Here is a 16523-nt window from a genome sequence, read left to right as displayed (position 1 = left end):
ACAGGTAGAATTAAGTTGGCTGAAGTTTTGTGAAAGGGATTGATAGGAAATTACCAGTGTGACTACACTGATACCTAAATATCTGGACAGAATGAGGGACAACACTTATGTCAATCACAGATGATACAAAACAACCACCTTGCTTCAGTTAAGCAGCACAGGAAGCTTGGCTCACCTCCCCTGTGGCTGGCTCCCATAGCAGCACAGCAGCAACAGCACTGCCAGCAGCATCAGAGAGGCACCAGGCCAGTGGAAGCAGGAGCAGCGGTTACCATGGTACAGGAAACTGCTCCTCCACACCTCCTGCAAAGGGAGAGCAGCACAGTCAGCACTCGTGGAGTACAGAGCCAGACGTTTGGAAAAGCAGAGTGAGAAAGGGTGAAGACAGCAGCTGGTGCTCCAGGGAGAACAGAACTTTGCAAAACCCCTGAACATGACACAGAGCATCCCAGATCCATTGTGTGGGTCCTTCAGCACCAAGGGATATTCAGCTGGTGAGTCTGGGTGAACACTTGCTGCTTTTCTCGACTGGAAGAATGAAAAGGCTTCTGTGCCAGGCTGTCCTATTGTCACTGACCAACCAAGGCACACTTTCAAGCACTGTGCATAAACACTGGCATTTTGTATTCAACACACATCCCAGGCAAACACAGAGGACAAGGGGAGACTGTTGAGATTCACAGCTCTTTTATCTCCACCTGAGATGGACCCGCTAAGCTCACTGCCCTTAGTGGCTCCTGAAGTCCTGAGATCCTTCACAGGGCAAGAGGCATCTTCCCACAGAGCTCTGGCATCCAGGAGAGAAATGCTCACAGAAACTCACCCTTAGACTCCTTGCTTTGCTCCCAAGGACTTCAGCAGTTCCTCACCTGGACACTCTGGGGGACAATGCAGCCAACTTCTGTTTAGCCCTCATCTTTACTTTGAGAAGGGGAGACCAAGTGCCCAACTTGTGCTGTTTGGTGCCTCACCTTCCATGAAGTGCCTTTTTTCCGTTCCTTCTGGTGCCCCTCCAGCAGTGCTGACAATTGGTCTCTCAGGATTGTGAGGGCTTTCTTTGTGGTCAGGCCCAAACTTGAGGTCATCTCATCCTGAGGTGTCAGAAAAATAAACTGGTTAGTGCTTCCCTATTTTCCTTTTGGGCTTTTTCCTGGTGGCTGACAGAGCATGTGACTGTGAATGCCCTGCACTCATCATCACCAGCCTGATTCTCCATTTTCCTGAAATCATCTTCCCTCCTGTGAACTTTAGACTGCTGGCTGGAATTAGAGCACTTAGATAGTATCAAGTAAACAAACCGGTCCTGACTGTGCTGATAAATACTTTATCACAGCACAATACCAAGTCATTTCTGTGAAACAAGATCTAATCAGTAGAGGCTGAGGACAATACAAACAGAGGTTATGCAGGCTTGAACTGGTATCAGCTTGTAGAGACAACAAAACACAGTTATGGTAGAATTTTTATGATACAGGATGAATTTTGCTAACAATAGTAAAAACTAAGTAGTAGAATATCCACAATTCAAAACAAGAGTGGTGCAATTTCCACAACTGCTTGCTACCAATTTTTGTTTGTGAGTCCTGCCTCTGTGGCTACTTTGATGCATAAGCTCCCAGATCTAAATGCTAGGCCATAGATCAGTTCAGGACCAGACATGACCCTGCCATCCATGACCTCCTCTTACAAGAGCAAACACTGGAGTTTTAAGGGCTGAACTGCAAGGGACACACTTGCACTTGCAGGAAGCACAGAGTTCACAGCTCTGCTCCCTCAGTGCTCATCAAAGAGCAGCAGTCCCAAAGGACACATCCCAGCAGTGTGCCATGTGGAAAACGCTGCCATAAGATGCTGGTGACAATAAAGTCAGGTAAACTTCTGCCCCCTGCCCTGGCCATCCCAGCCTCAGTGTGAGAGCCAGGTACAAGGGGATGATTGCATCCTTCTGCTTTGGGATGGTATCAGGGCTCCCAAGAGTTGTGATCTATGGGATGGCTGCTAGGGGAAAAACATTTCCTTTGTGCATGTGATTTTATTCTCTAGAGGCAATGAATGTGCTGAGGTGTGGACTGGATGGGAACATGAAAAGATGTGTGAATTTCTCCACTCATAGTAAATATTCTACATGTTGAATTAGTGCTTAGCTGAAAACATTAGGAAAAGGGAACCTGAGACAGATCTTGCAAATGCCCATGGTTAGGAGCTGGTTTGGCTCTTGCATTTCTGGGCCAGAAGCATGATTTCTTTCAAATCACAGACTGCAGTGAGGTACTGTGGGCACCAAATCACTGACAGCAAATCAACAGGGAAGAACAGGCAGGTGTCCATGAGAGGGCTACAGGGGGACACTGCTAAATAAGAGTTCTCATGGGCATTTCATGTTTTAGTACAAACACATTGAGCATGTACAGCACATAGGATATCCTGCATATAGAAATGTTCATGTGTGTCCCACTGTGCCCAGAGTACAGAACTGCTGAACACAAACAGGCAGGAAGTTTGTCCCTCCTGCCCCCAGCAGTGTGACACAGCCCAGAGCTCAGGCAGGAGCTGCAGCTCTTCCTGCTCCCAGAGCCCTTCCCAGCCCTGCCAAACCCACCATGGCCTCAGACTGCAGCAGCTCTGCTCCTCAGGGGCTGCTTGCACACGCCCAGCTCTGCAAGTGCAGCTTGGCTCTGATCTGTCCCTCCTGTTCCTCAACTGCATGGTTTCGTGATGAACATTTACTGGAAACTAATCTTGGACTTCAGACTCATTTGCATTGATGGTCCAGTCCAAAACTGTGACACTATTGAGGAAGAGAACATAAATTCTCTTTCAAATACCATCTACCACACACACACACTCTCCCCACCTATCAGAGACAACCTGAAACAGCAAATTCTGTCCAGGCAGAGTCCAGCAATGCTGCTTCAGCTGCACTTTCACAGAACTAAAAATAATCCTGCTGCAGTTTTCATTCTCTGTGTCAGTTTTAGGAATAGAGGAAGCAGTTCTTGTGTTGTTCTTGGAAGCAGCCCAGGTAACATCAGCACAGAACTAAACATAGGAGTGTCTCAAAGACTCCCAGAGGAGAAGATGGCAGTGGAGCTGGCACCAGCCATGCTGCTGCACCACAGAGTGCTGCAAACAGGAGTGTCTGAGAGCAACACCAAGCAAGGCTCAATCAGGCTTCTCTCTCTTGTCTGACTGCTGCCTGTCCAGGGCAGAGCAAGGCACCCACAGATGTATAAATCCTCTCCAGCACGGAGAAAGCAGATAGATAAATAAAGCACACTGAATGAAAGGCAGCAAAAATAATAGGGATTTGAACTGAAAAGCCAAGTCTGCTTAGACACTGAGCTGGTTCCAGTGCACTCATCAAGAGCTACAGAAGAAATGAGAGGAAAGCTGCACTTAATGCCAGCATTACCACAGTCACACAGTGCCTGGAAAGAGAAACTGCCACTGCACAGCAGGCAGTGAGCACAGAAAGGCAGCAAATCCAGAGGCAATCAAAAAAGGCTCCTGAAACACTTGCACACCTGCTCCAGACTTTACACAGGAGTTACTCGTTTGGCACAGTGTCAGTCAAGATAAGGGCAGGCACAAAGGAACGTGGCTGTAGTAGGTGACAAAGGACAAGTGCAGTGTGGCAGGGCTGGGGAAGAGGAAGGGCAGGAAGGGCAGGAACTGTTAAACACCCATCCTGACACCCAGAACATGGAGTATTCTGCAAAGGAGGCAGAGCCAGCCTGGTAAACAAACCCTGCAATGCTGAGAGTGAGGGGAGCTGGGGGCACTGGGGGAACCTGCTGTGGGTGAGCATCAAGGGAAAGAGCCTGGGACCCAAATGAAAGGGACAGGCAAGAAGAGCCCCCATGAGCTCCTGGCAAGGGGCAGCTCCAGGTTTTCACAAGAAAAGCTGCCCTGCTAAGCCATCAACTGCTAATGAGGCATTTTTCAAATGCCCTTAAGTAAACCTTTGGCAAACCCAGGCCTCTGAAGCTGTCTCAGAGGGATCTTTCCAGCCTTTCATCAGCTGCAAGTGCTCTTCCTGCCACAAACTAGTAAGTGAGCACCCCAGGGTGAAGAAGCTGTTCACAGGAGGTGTCAGTTCATTAATAAAAAACCTCCACATTCACATCTTTGCTTTGGAAAGTTACACTCAAAGAGAAAGCCGCTAATTTTCCGGTCCAAACAGAAACAGCAAGACACCTTCCTACCCAGCTGCCTTAGCATAGGGCTTCCTCTGAAGAACAACAAAGAAAGAGCAGCAGTAAATTCCAGGTTACAGTGAAAGCAAACCCCTGATGGGCATCAGGAGGCATTTTAAAAGGCTGTACTTTCCTTTTGCCTGGGCCTAAAGGCAAAAAGTCCTAAGGACAAAATGAGCAGTTGCTTCCTCCTTAGCCCTGGAGAGCACAGCAGCCTCTAAGTGCACTTAGGGCTCCCCTGGAGCTGCCCCTGCCCTGGCCATCCCAGCCTCAGTGTGAGAGCCAGGTACAAGGGGATGATTGCATCCTTCTCCTTTGGGATGGTATCAGGGCTCCCAAGAGTTGTGATCTATGGGATGGCTGCTAGGGGAAAAACATTTCCTTTGTGCATGTGATTTTATTCTCTAGAGGCAATGAATGTGCTGAGGTGTGGACTGGATGGGAACATGAAAAGATGTGTGAATTTCTCCACTCATAGTAAATATTCTACATGTTGAATTAGTGCTTAGCTTGCCTGAAAACATTAGGAAAAGAGAACCTGAGACAGATCTTGCGAATGCCCAGGGTTAGGAGCTGGTTTGGCTCTTCAGGAAGGAAACAAGAAGCAGCTCAGGGGCAGGAGATGAGGAGTCACAGCACCTTTAGACTTCTCTTTGCCTTGTCCTTATGGTTGACCCCCCCCAGTTTGACAGGGGTAAATAAGTTGTCAAATACCAGAAGCTTTTTAAATCCATAGCCTTGCCTGGCTCATGGCAAATAGGTTCTCTTTGCCTTCCTCAGGGGTTGCAGGAGCATTTTCAGGCTGATAGGTAGGAAAAGTGTGGTTATTTTCTGATTTTTCCTCCCACAACTGAAGTTGTTCCCGAGCAACACCACCTACCCATGTCTGCTTCCTGCAGCCCACCTTCATCCTCACACAAATTCACCACTGAGCTCTCTTCCTAAAATTCCAACCTTGTTCTTTTGCACATAGAATCGTTTAAAATTACCTTACAAGTTTATCAGCCATCTCACACTCTCTGCTACCTGATGAAAGACAGAGGTCTTGCAGCTTCCTTCCAGAGGAAAAAAGAAGGAGATCCCAGAATGTGTACAGAGAAATGGACACAAAAGATTAATATATTTAAGTCCTCTTATATTTTCTCACAGCCATTACACATCCATAGTAGCATATTTATTTGTTGTACCAGTAAATGTTGATATAATGTGTGCCAAATATTTTTTTTATTAATACAGGAACACAAATATATTCCTCACTTTCCAGAGCAAATTGGGTTGAATCATCCATCCTCTGTGGATTCAGTGCCTTGCAGAACGAGGGATTCTCACTAAGACTGCTGTACACTTGAGTGTAACTGCTTTTACAAAGACTGTTAAGGCAAATAAGTGAACAGAATACAAAATATTTGCTACAAGTTTCAATTCTCATAGACTGCAGATCCACCCCTCTGATTCAGAGTGGTGCAAACCCCTGCAAGGCAGTTGTCAGACTGTTTCCCTCTTTCCAGGCTGCATTCCTTTTATAACACCTCTACTCAATTGCTTTTCAGATCTGAACAGTTGGAGGTGGGAAACTGGGCAGCAGAATGTTCTTCCTTTTCCTGGGAGCTATTTTGCATTCCTTAGCAGAAAAAGAAGGCAGTTTTTAATTTAACAATGACACTTTGCAAGTGATTAATCTACTTCAGGGATTACACCTCCTGAAATTGTAAGCATTATTCACAGGTTCAGAAACACACAATAAGGAGTAACTACACCAAATATATTTGCATTTATTACTGTAAGGCAGATTCTTGTTTAGGGTAAGTCACAATATGGCACAAAGTGGGGCTTTGGGTCTGATCAGAGAGGATGACAGACATCAAATACATGACAACACACAATTTCTTGGGGTAGCATTTCATACAGCAGCCTAGTGTTAGAGAGGGATTTACTCTTGTTCTAAAGCAAATCACCCATCAGGATGCTGCAGCTCCTGTACACCTGCAGCTGCTGGCTTAGTGCTCAGACTGTCTGAAATGGCTCATCCCCGCTACAGAGTGACACACATGGAGCCAGCAGGGCCAGCCCATCAGTCAGTCTGGGCAGAAACTTCCCTTTATTACCCCATCCTTGGTCCCAGCCTTGCTTTCTGTCTTTCTTGGTGCTCTCCTGGCTACTTTTTCTAAGAGATCAGACTCCCTGAGTCCAGGCAAGAATGTTTCTCTAATGACCCAGGCTACATCAATCATCCCCCTGACACATTCCTATTCCATGGGATGAATTTTTGATTAAGACTCTGGACTGTCAGGACAGCTGGATTCTCTAATTTCTTCTGCCACTGATTTCTGCAAGGCAGTGGGAAAATCAGATACTCCTCTGTGCCTCAGTTTCCCATTCTCTGATGGGGCTACTGACTCCCCACCAACTGCTGTAATTGTGAAGATTATAACATTCACCAGCCAACCTGAACGCCACTGAAAGCCAGGAAAAAGAAATGTATGTGGATATCTGCACAATCCAGGCAGCTCCACCAAGCAGACCATGCTCTGTGGGAACCACTGCCTTTAAACCTGGACATGCTGGGAAAAGCACCAGAAGGCATGAGGAACACAGCTATTAAACTTGGTTTGAATGCACCTGACGTGAGCTTGGCGGCCTCAGCTTAGCTGCTGGTGGTCTCAAATCAAGTGAAACAAGCAGAGTCTCCAGCACAGCAGTGCCCAAGTTAATGGAGAGAGCAGCAGGCAGCAAGTGTCTCCTCCCCACCCCATGCAGCCCAGGATGAAAGGTAGCCCAGGCCTCCTGCTGCCCCTGGACAAAAGAACCCCCCCAGTGGGTAACTGGGCGCCTGCAGGGGCTCCAGGGTGGATGCACTGAGGTTCACTAACAGGGCCTGCACACAGACAGAGCTGCAGGAGCACAGAGCTCTGAGATGTGGCCAAGGCAGCCTGAATCACTGATGCACTTTGCTGTGCACAGGGTCCATTTTAATCCATGCAACAGCATCCACATTTTATGCTCTCCATAAAGCACGGAGTAAAGATGCCAACAGGCACAATCAACCTTTCTACACAGGTAATGCAAAGCCCAGCACTTTGCTTCTCCCCAGCAGCAGAGAAAGAGGCAGATGCTCCTCAGGAAACAGCCCAGTTTGGAATTGTACATTTCTCTGTCTGTCCCTTCATTCCTGTTTGGAGCAACCAATCCCCAACCACAGTTACCTGTCCCACCAGGCTGCTGGCAGGAAGAGACAGGGTTTATGCAGCACTTTGAAACACTACACAATTATTAAGCTTTAATTACTGTAATTTAGCCAGCTGCATTACTCCTCCAAGTTCAGAGAGCAGTTAGGAGTCTGTATTTATCCTGGCTTGAACACACAGCAGTGCTTTATGCCAATGCAGAGCTCCCTCCAGGGAATGCTAATGCCCCCCCACCAGAGGCCAGCAATGCTCAGAAATCCACAGAACTTCAGCACATCTTTCATCCCCTTGATAGTTTCCTTCCCATCCCCACTTCTTCAGCTGAAGACTTTGGGGACCAAAGCAATGATCCAGCCTGGCAGGTTCACTGCCAGACAGATCCCACAGGGATGAGGAGGTTCAACACTTACAGATCAAAGCCTATAGAAGCAACAGACAAATTAAAGCCATGAAGCAGAGGGGCAGCAGAGCAGGAGTCAGCAGCTAAAATCCTGTGTGGATCTTCCTATTGGTCCTGGGGTTAAAACTGCAGTTTAAAACAGTTTCTTTACCCTGTCACTGCCAAAAACAAGCTATTCCCCAGCTAAAATCATCACTCTCCGTTTCATGTCCTGCCATAACCTCCTTCCCCCAAAACCTCAAAGCTCTTCATGCCCCATCACATCAGGCAGGATGCAGACTGGGGAGAGAGACAGGGAAAGCCATTTTGAAATTAAATGTTAAGGGAGAGGAACTTACTTTGCGACATTTGCCTTGCTGGGGGATCCAGAGATCAGCCTGCTTGAAGAGCATCTGGGCTGAATTCCTGCACCACTTCCCCAGCAACTTGCACTGCTGCTGCTCTCCAGAAATGAGAGAGCAAAGAGGGAGAGGGAGCAAGCTTGTGCAGAGCCCAGCGCCGCAGAGAATGAGGCAGAAGCAGCAGAGTGAAGCACCAGAGTGCTGATTAACTCAGCCTGCTTCAGTCACGCTGCAGAGCCAAAGGAGGCGGCCGATGGGGGTGGGGAGCAGGGAGCATCAGGGATGGAAGCAGGGGGAGAAAAAAAGCAGAGAGGGAAGAAAGTTTGCCCAGGATAGCACCAGATGTCAGAGAGAATGGTTCATTCATCAGATGGAGCCGACACAGCGAGGATGCCTGGGCTCGCTGCCTGCAGAGCTGCATATGCATGCACAGGAAGGAATGATGCTGACAGACAGGGGTCTGGGCAAAAGCAGATGGCAAATTAGGTAGGACAAAGTGCTATAAAATATACTACAGGAAGGAACACCTGAGTAGGCATGGAAAAAGACTAAATTGAGACCAAGATGACTCCACAGCTTTGGATTCAAGCTCAACACAAAAATACAAGTATTAGCTATTTAAACAAGTTGAGATGGTTACAGGTCCTGTCTGAAGTGTTCTCTTGCTGATAAAGAATGCTGGAAAAGCCCCTCCCAGCACCCCATATTCATCCTGAGCCATACAATCTGAACTTAAAAGTGCACATAAATTCACCACAGCCATGCCTGGGGCTCCACGTTTACCTGGGCATGGCACACGGGAGGCAAAGGATAAGTTAGACAGGGAAGGGCTGGGTGGAAAAACAACAAGGGGATAGAAAGGTGAAGAAGGAACGAGCCCTCTCTCTCATTCCCATCTTTTGCAGGAATGTTTCCTTCCCACTGTTGGAGGGATACACCTTTATAAGTGAGTTTTTATTTAGCTCCCACTTCAGCGCTGTCCTAATTCTGTCTGGGGCTTCCTAGTTCTGCAGAGCAATCACTAAAACAATTGCTTTCATTCCACACAGAAAGGGGTAAAGAACTGGCCCAGCCAAGCACCACCCCAGCAGCTTGCCAAGGTTTGCACTGGCTGGTACCAAACAGGACAGGCACTGCCAGGGCTTCCAGTCTCAGCACACTGCGCAGCTGTGAAAACCACGTACAGGTGTCTGCACTCACCTACCCTGCCTGGACAAGCCTTTCCTTTCCTTTCCTTTCCTTTCCTTTCCTTTCCTTTCCTTTCCTTTCCTTTCCTTTCCTTTCCTTTCATTCAAATGCCTCATTAGGCACAGCCCATATTCTGTGTTTTAAGCCAGAAGGGCAGAGATTAAATGGCCTCAATATTCACAATAAACCCAGCACAAGGTCTGGTTATCACTGGTGTGTTGGCACTGAGTTACACACGGGTGTGTGATCTCACTGAACTCCCAGAGCCAAAACTGAAGGGAAGCAGACACTTTGTAATTATTTAATGTAACTTCAGGAGAAAGCAGAAGAGAGGGAGGCAAAACATCCTTTATCCTTCTGTAGAGCATTTTGTTTCCTAGACAACAATTTTATACTGAAAAAGACAAGAAAATGTCCTAATGGCACAATTTTTCTTTCCTGCCCGCTAAGGAACTACTCATCTACTCCTTTCAACACAAAGAAAAAAGGAGAGAAAAAAAGAAAAATATCAGCAACAAGACTGGGTAAGAGTGGATAAACCCTCACACAATAAATATGCTTGTAAGACCCCTTCTTTATTACAGTGCTTGCTGATCTGTTTCCCATGGCTTTGTACCTTTTGAAGACTTGAATGAAAGTGAATAAAACAACCTGCTTGTGCAATACCAGGAACAATCCTTGTGCTTCATGCAGTTAGAGGTCCCAACCTCAAAACTCCAGCTTTGCTCATGGACACAAATGGCATTGGATAAAATTGCTGCTTCTTGTTTATCCCACTGCTAAGAGACCTTGCTCTTAAGTGTTTATGTAGGGCAGTAATTTGTACTATCTAGCTTCCTTCTGATATCAACTGGTATCAGAAAGTGCATTTGGATATGCATTTGTGCATCAAATAACATAATGAAAGAGCAGAAGACAAAAGCTTGGGATCTGAAGATAAAACTGGGACTTGGAATAGAAGGCTGAGTATAAAGGCAGGGGCTGACCTATGCAAAATCTGCAGCATAAATGAGAGACACCTGTGGAAAAAGGACCAGTTTGTGAAAAAGCCCTTGGAAGAAGAGCTGAGCTTTTAGAGAACAGCAGGGAACAAACACAGAGACACAGGCACTGGCAGGATGAGAAATGGCAAAGGACTTGGGCTACTTTTCGGTCCAAAGGTGGGGCTGTAGCTGTTGTTAGGCAGCCTGGAACAAGGACCAACAGAGCTGGAGCAAGGGGGAGCACAGCCCAGGCTCCCTGAACACAATTCCAGGCTCTGACCAGGAGCACAGTGCTGTATCCAGGCTGCAGCAATTACAGGGACAATACAGCTCAGTTGTTATGGCTAACTGTGCAATGAATTATGTCAATCATTTTTATTAGTTGTGTAGCTGCAAATCCAGCCTGTGGCTAATGCAACCCAAACTCAGGAGCCTCCCACTGTCCTGTGGCAATCAGTGCTGCTCTCTCAGCATGTGCTGAGTGGTCTTGGAGCAGAGATTCTGGCACCTTTCACAAGGTTAAATTCACTTCAGAAACACACAGAAAATTAAAAAGTCAGAGGAGGAGGAGAAAGAACAAGAATATCAGCACATTTAATTTAAGAATACTCTCTGCCTTTCTCTGTGGTGTCTGGCTTCTGGCAAAAACTGGAAGGCAGCCTGCATTTCACCAGACAAACTCTGATCCTCAGCCACTCCTGACAAGGGAACTCATCAGCCAACTGCAGCCAGAGGACCCAGTGTCTGATCTGAGTGGCAGCTGTGTGTGCTGCAGCAGTGCTCTGAGCACATCTCCTGCTCCAGGAGTGCTCACTCTCCATCACACACACACATATTGCTGGGATTGCTCTCAGCCAGATTTGGGAGTGATGTTTTCACGTGGCTTCACTTTATTTTTAGCATTTTAAAATAAACCTAGTACATCAAACTTACTGCTGAGGTTACAAAGCAGGTTAATTAATTTGTTCCCTTATCATTGTGTATGTGTCCAAGTTCTTCACTTTGGGAAGGAAGAGAGATTCCACCTTAGATGGGGTGGAACAAGGATCTGCTATATTAAAAAAAAGAAAAAAAAAAAGAGCAAACTTCTTAGTACCAAATAATAATTACAGAATGGTTTGGGTTGAAAGGAACCTTAAGGATCATCTAGTTCCAAACCCCCTGCTTAGGGTTGCTAACAAGTATAAAATCATGGTCTTTCCTCAGAATCCAAACAAAATAAGTTGTAAATTGCAGCTTTATGTATCTGTGGGGGTGTTTTTAATTCCTATTTAAAAGACTGTGGTGATCTCTTGCCTTCAGTTTTAATACCCATTCAGAAAGGAGGGAGAAAAAGTTTCAAGCAGTCAGGAGAGGAGGTTAGGACTTGAGAACACCATGATTCCCCCTATAACCTCCTTGCCAGGACATTTTCCTAATAGGCTTTTAAAGGTTGCTGCCTGTCCAGCAATTTGAGATGATCTTCCTGCACTGTAGAGTGGAGAATGTCACATGAGAAAGGTGAGCCAAATATAGTGACCTGCAGTGAAAGTGTCCCCACTGTGCCCTGCTCTCTTTGGTGCCCTCAGATCCTACACAGAACACACCCATCCACACAGTGGTAATTGCATCTTCTCTCAAAATCATCAGTACCAGATTAGCCCATGATGTCACTAACAAGAGAACAAGGAGATAATTGTCCTCATTGGAATGTTAACTCCATGGTAATAAAGCAATTGGATATAAAACAACATAGGTCAAACACATCCTCTGAGCACTCCAGAACCAAGAGCTTGGGGCAGGAGTGAGCCCAGCACAGCTCAGAGCAGAAACCCAGCAAAGGAGCAGCTGAGTGGGCAAGTGCCACAGCTGATGTGAAAAACTGCCCTTTCAAAACCACTTACACTGCTGTAGTATCTTTTGGTCTAGTGAGTCCCTAGCAGGTATTTGCACTCATGAACAAAACCATTTCTCACTGCTGCAAACAAAACAGCAAGGAAGGGATGCTCAGAGAAAACAGAGACAGCCAACAGACAAAGGCTCATGGTGTGGTGGGGAAAGGGACACCAGAGAGAAAAGCCAAGACTGTTCTCTCACCAGAGCTGGCTGAGACCCCAAGTTACCATCAGCAAAACTGGACTCAGATGATTTCATTGCTCTGATTTATTTAAAAAATCTTTCAGTGAATTCAGCCTTTCAAGTGAAGCAGAGTTGAGTGTCCATGGGAATGGAGCCCCAGCTCAGAGCTCAAAAGGGACACTGCAGGTGTGACAGAGGACACCCCACCCGTGCTGTCCCCCTGGGGTGCCTCAGTCCCACCCCACAAAGGATTTCCCTGCTGACACAGGGATGTGAAGGTGACAGAACTCTCAACTTCCATACTAACCATGGATCACACCTCTACATAATAATACCACCATGTGAATCTTGACCCAAAACAATAAAGACATTTAAAAGGACTCAACATCTAAGTTGTTATCAGCAAACCTACCTGACACTTCTCCTTGAGGTCCATGGCTGTGCAGTTCTGTAAGCATGTCCAGCAAAAGGGGACTGCTCCTCAGGGGAGAATGTCTCCTGGTACAGAAGAGCCTGGCTACATTTACCACATCACCATCTGTAGGAACAGAAGGGGAAGCAATCAAGTCTCCCACATTGCTTCCTTTAGGATAAGAAAGTGATGAAATTCACAAAATTCAAATTACAGGATTGGTCTTTAAAAGAAGAACTAGGGAGATGAAAGTCCTTCTAATACTGCATCAACTCACCCCATAACTCAGAAGTTAAGTCAGCTTAACTCTCCCCAAAATCTGACATCCACAGATGAATTAAGTTCCCTGCAGTGCAGAGTAAGAGTATGACTGTAGTCCTGACAGGCTTTTGGGCAACCCTCCAAAAAAAGGCTGACAAAGCTTGGATTCCACCAGGTGTTGGAGCAAGCTGTCACCCACGGCTATTTGTCTTGTTACTCTTATCTATCAGGAGCTTTGTCCAGCTAATCTCTAATGGAGCCAGCAATAATGATTCTTCCATTTGCTGAACATCACATCCAACCTTTCACAAGGCTGTGCTGCTGGGCTGAGCATGGATCTGATCACCAATAATTGGCCAAAACTCCTAAAAACATTGCCAGGTGACCACAGATCTAGGCCCTTTCTCTTTTCAGCAGAAGTGGGACTCTAACAGAATGGAGGTAGGAAGCAGCTCTGGAATTCACATCCTTCTAGCTCTACTTCCCATGGCACAAATTTGTTCTCCTTCCACAAAATGTCTTTTCTGGTGTACATTGCTCCAGAGAACTCTCTTGTAGTAAGAGTCCTTGTAAAATATATGTATTGTGCTAAAGAAATGTATATATTGTATTTAAATACCTATATTGTATTTAAATATCTGTTAGTAAAAGAAAAAGGGGAAATGCAGTAAGAGTTCTTGTAAAATATATGTATTGTGTAAGTAGCTGTGCCCCAATCCTAGTTGTTCTAAATGAGCTACAGCTGTGTAGTCCTTAATTGGGCAGCAGCTGTAGCTCATGAAGACAACTGAGATAAAAAAGAGTGAGCTTTCCAAAGAGAGCCTTAAAAGAGCCCTAACTGTGAAGCAACAATGACACTACTGAAAAAAACTACTCATAAAATACAAAACTCTAGAAATAATATAACAACAATATAAATACAATATATAACAACAATATTAATACAATACTCTCTTACATATAAACACAACATAATACTATAAGATTATGCTATGATTGTCTTGGGGAAGTCTTTCTGTTGGTTAATAATTCCTGGTTCTATTTTTTAATCTCACACAGAAGCTCAGGGCTTGGACATATCCTTCTCTTCAATCCAAATAAATAAGGAAGCAGCTAGATATGCAAATCAACCCAAACCACCCCCACACCTCCTAGATATAACAGGACTGGCCTTTGCCAGCTGAGATTTACTACCCTGGTTTATACAACACCACCTTCTTCAGAGAAGGATCCTGGAGATCCCATCCTTGTGGCAGTCAGCTCTGACAATGCTGCATAACCTCAAGGGAAAAAAGGCATCCAAAAGCTTACTCAGAAAGCCACTCTGCAGTTAGGTATCAGTATTTCTGCACCTGCATTCTGGGGGACAAGGAGCAGGCATTCAATATTCAGAGTGCTGGTTAGCAAAGACCTGCCTGCAGAACCACAACCAGCACCTCCAAGTGCCATTTTCTGGCTGCCAGGCTGCCCAGCAGGAGCCACCAGTCTGGACTCTGCCCTACTTTTCTGTTCTGTGACCCTTTCAATGTGCACACAATGAGGGAATAAAGTTATTTGCAGTCTCCTCATATCCCTGCCAGGTCAATTAGCAACTGCAAAGGGAAGATCAGACAAAGTTACTGGAGTGAAGCTGACAGAGAGCTCCCAGCAAAGGGACAGGAGTGGGAAGGAGGAAAAAGTATTTTTGTGTGTTTGCACACAGCAGTTTAGAGCCTTAGTATCTTGCCTTTAATTTGAGAGTGACTTCTGTAGAAGGGAAGGCAAGACAAGATGATTTTAAGGAGAAAACAGTCACTAACAGTAAAAGGACTAAGATAAATCCATGATCCTTCCTTTTAGTCCCCTCCAAGGTAAGATTTATTAGCTGATCTACTGAAAGACTTATGCACCACGCTCTCACTCGTTCAAACACAACTAAGAGCCTCAATTTCTCTCTGGATCTGGATTTCAAAAGCATCCAGCAGGGGTGGGTGGCCATGGCCAGAGGGCAGGAGGCTGAGCTGGGCAGGATTTCTGCACTGCCCTCAGTGACATTCTGCTTCTGGCAGCAAACTGAAATGTGATCCTGAATGCAAAACACGCCATTCCCTAAAGTTCACAGCACATCATCGGCATGCTCAGGAACACCACCCTGGAGTCCTTCAGTGCTAGGAAGCAGGAAACACACCAAGGGTGTTCAAAATACAAAGGATTGGTTGGAAAGAGTGAATATATCCTGTTTAGAGAAATTCAAAAGCTGTAATGAACAACATAACAAGAGCTTGTGAAAATAATCAGTGGTGCACAAAGAACTGCTTCATTATTATACATATTCAGGGCTTCTACAAAACTTGAACACACTGACCAGCCCAGAAGCAGTTTAGTTTTTCTCACATCCCTAATTTAAGGTACCAGCAGGGGTAGACTGTAGACATTTCACACAGAGAAAGCAAGAAGGCAAGTCTTTCCTGGGCCAATCTGGATACACAGAACATGGAGAATGTTTAATTTTCCTACTTTTAAAAAGGATTTTCATTTAGAACCAAAATTCCAAACACAGCTAACCTCAGATAGGTTGGATATCGTAGTACTGGGGTAACTGAAGCCATTAGCAAAGAGAAGCTAGGATGAGAAATCAACCTTCCTCAATTTCTGCACCTGGACTGGCACTGGAGCCGTTGAAGATGTGATTTGCACACTTTCTTTTAAATGCAGAATCTATCAAAATAAAACTGCAAGAATTTTGTCATTCCAACTAAACACCTCACATGCATTACAAAGGTCTTGCAAACCCTTGGGAAATAGCTTCACACACTGAGGCTGCAGCAACTTAATAAATTCTGGAGGCAGCCTGCAAATCTGCAGAGTTGTGCATCCACTCACTCTGCAAGGTCCTTGTGTGCTCCCCTCCCAGACTCCTGCAATTCCCACCTCCATCCCCACCCTGCTGCAGGGACTCTCCACACTCTGGACCTATCCTAGTTTTGTGCACTGCTATTCCACACTGGAATATCTGCTTCCTTCTGTCCTCCCTGCTCTTATCTCTCCTCTGTCTGCCCGGGCAATTAGTCACATCGACATGTTCCAGTCTGCAGGACAGAAATGAAGTGGGACTGCTTTGCTGGGACATGTTGGAGGCTGTCAAATATTCAGCTGCAGACAATCAGAGATGCCTGAAGCTGTGGCTGCTCTAATCAGACACCACAAGCTCCCAGTGCAGGCAGTTTACCCCTTCCACTTTCCCAGCACATTCTCCTCAGGATTTTCAAGCCTAGAGCAGTTTGTGAAACTTGGGAATGGCTGGATGTGGTGTTCAAGTGTCATCATGTTGCATTCAGCCTGAAAATTATTTCCAAATCATTGGGCAAGAGTGAAACCCAGGATGGGGTTCACCAAATAATCCAAGGTTTAACAGCAAGCCAACAGTCTGGAAGCCTGTATGGCAAAGCCAGGCAATGGTTATCCCACAGCTGTGGGGAGAGGTCTGCAACCCACCTCAGAACATCTCTATTTTACATGA

General features: G+C 45.9%; 1 protein-coding gene across 3 annotated transcripts in view; it reads right to left on the bottom strand.

Annotated features, from left to right (window-relative positions):
• The window catches only part of TMEM94 (transmembrane protein 94), a 53202-nt gene that overhangs the window by 31916 nt on the left and 4763 nt on the right, over positions 1–16523 (bottom strand). For 2 of the 3 annotated variants that reach the window (XM_054278618.1, XM_054278616.1), the window contains exons 1-3: positions 8120–8317; positions 972–1091; positions 176–303 (exon numbers count right to left, since the gene is read on the bottom strand). In XM_054278618.1, the coding sequence (XP_054134593.1) occupies positions 176–303; positions 972–1091; positions 8120–8173 (302 nt within the window). In that variant the 5' untranslated portion in view covers positions 8174–8317. Of the gene's footprint in view, positions 1–175; positions 304–971; positions 1092–8119; positions 8318–12763; positions 12890–16523 lie in introns of those variants that run through there. The other variant, XM_054278617.1, reaches the window with a different exon arrangement.

The sequence above is a fragment of the Melozone crissalis genome, unplaced genomic scaffold (genome assembly GCF_028551555.1).
Source record: "Melozone crissalis strain CALT ecotype California unplaced genomic scaffold, PUWL_Pcris_2 ptg000026l_1, whole genome shotgun sequence".
Lineage (NCBI taxonomy): Eukaryota > Metazoa > Chordata > Aves > Passeriformes > Passerellidae > Melozone > Melozone crissalis.
This window is presented reverse-complemented; position numbering and strand designations above follow the sequence as displayed.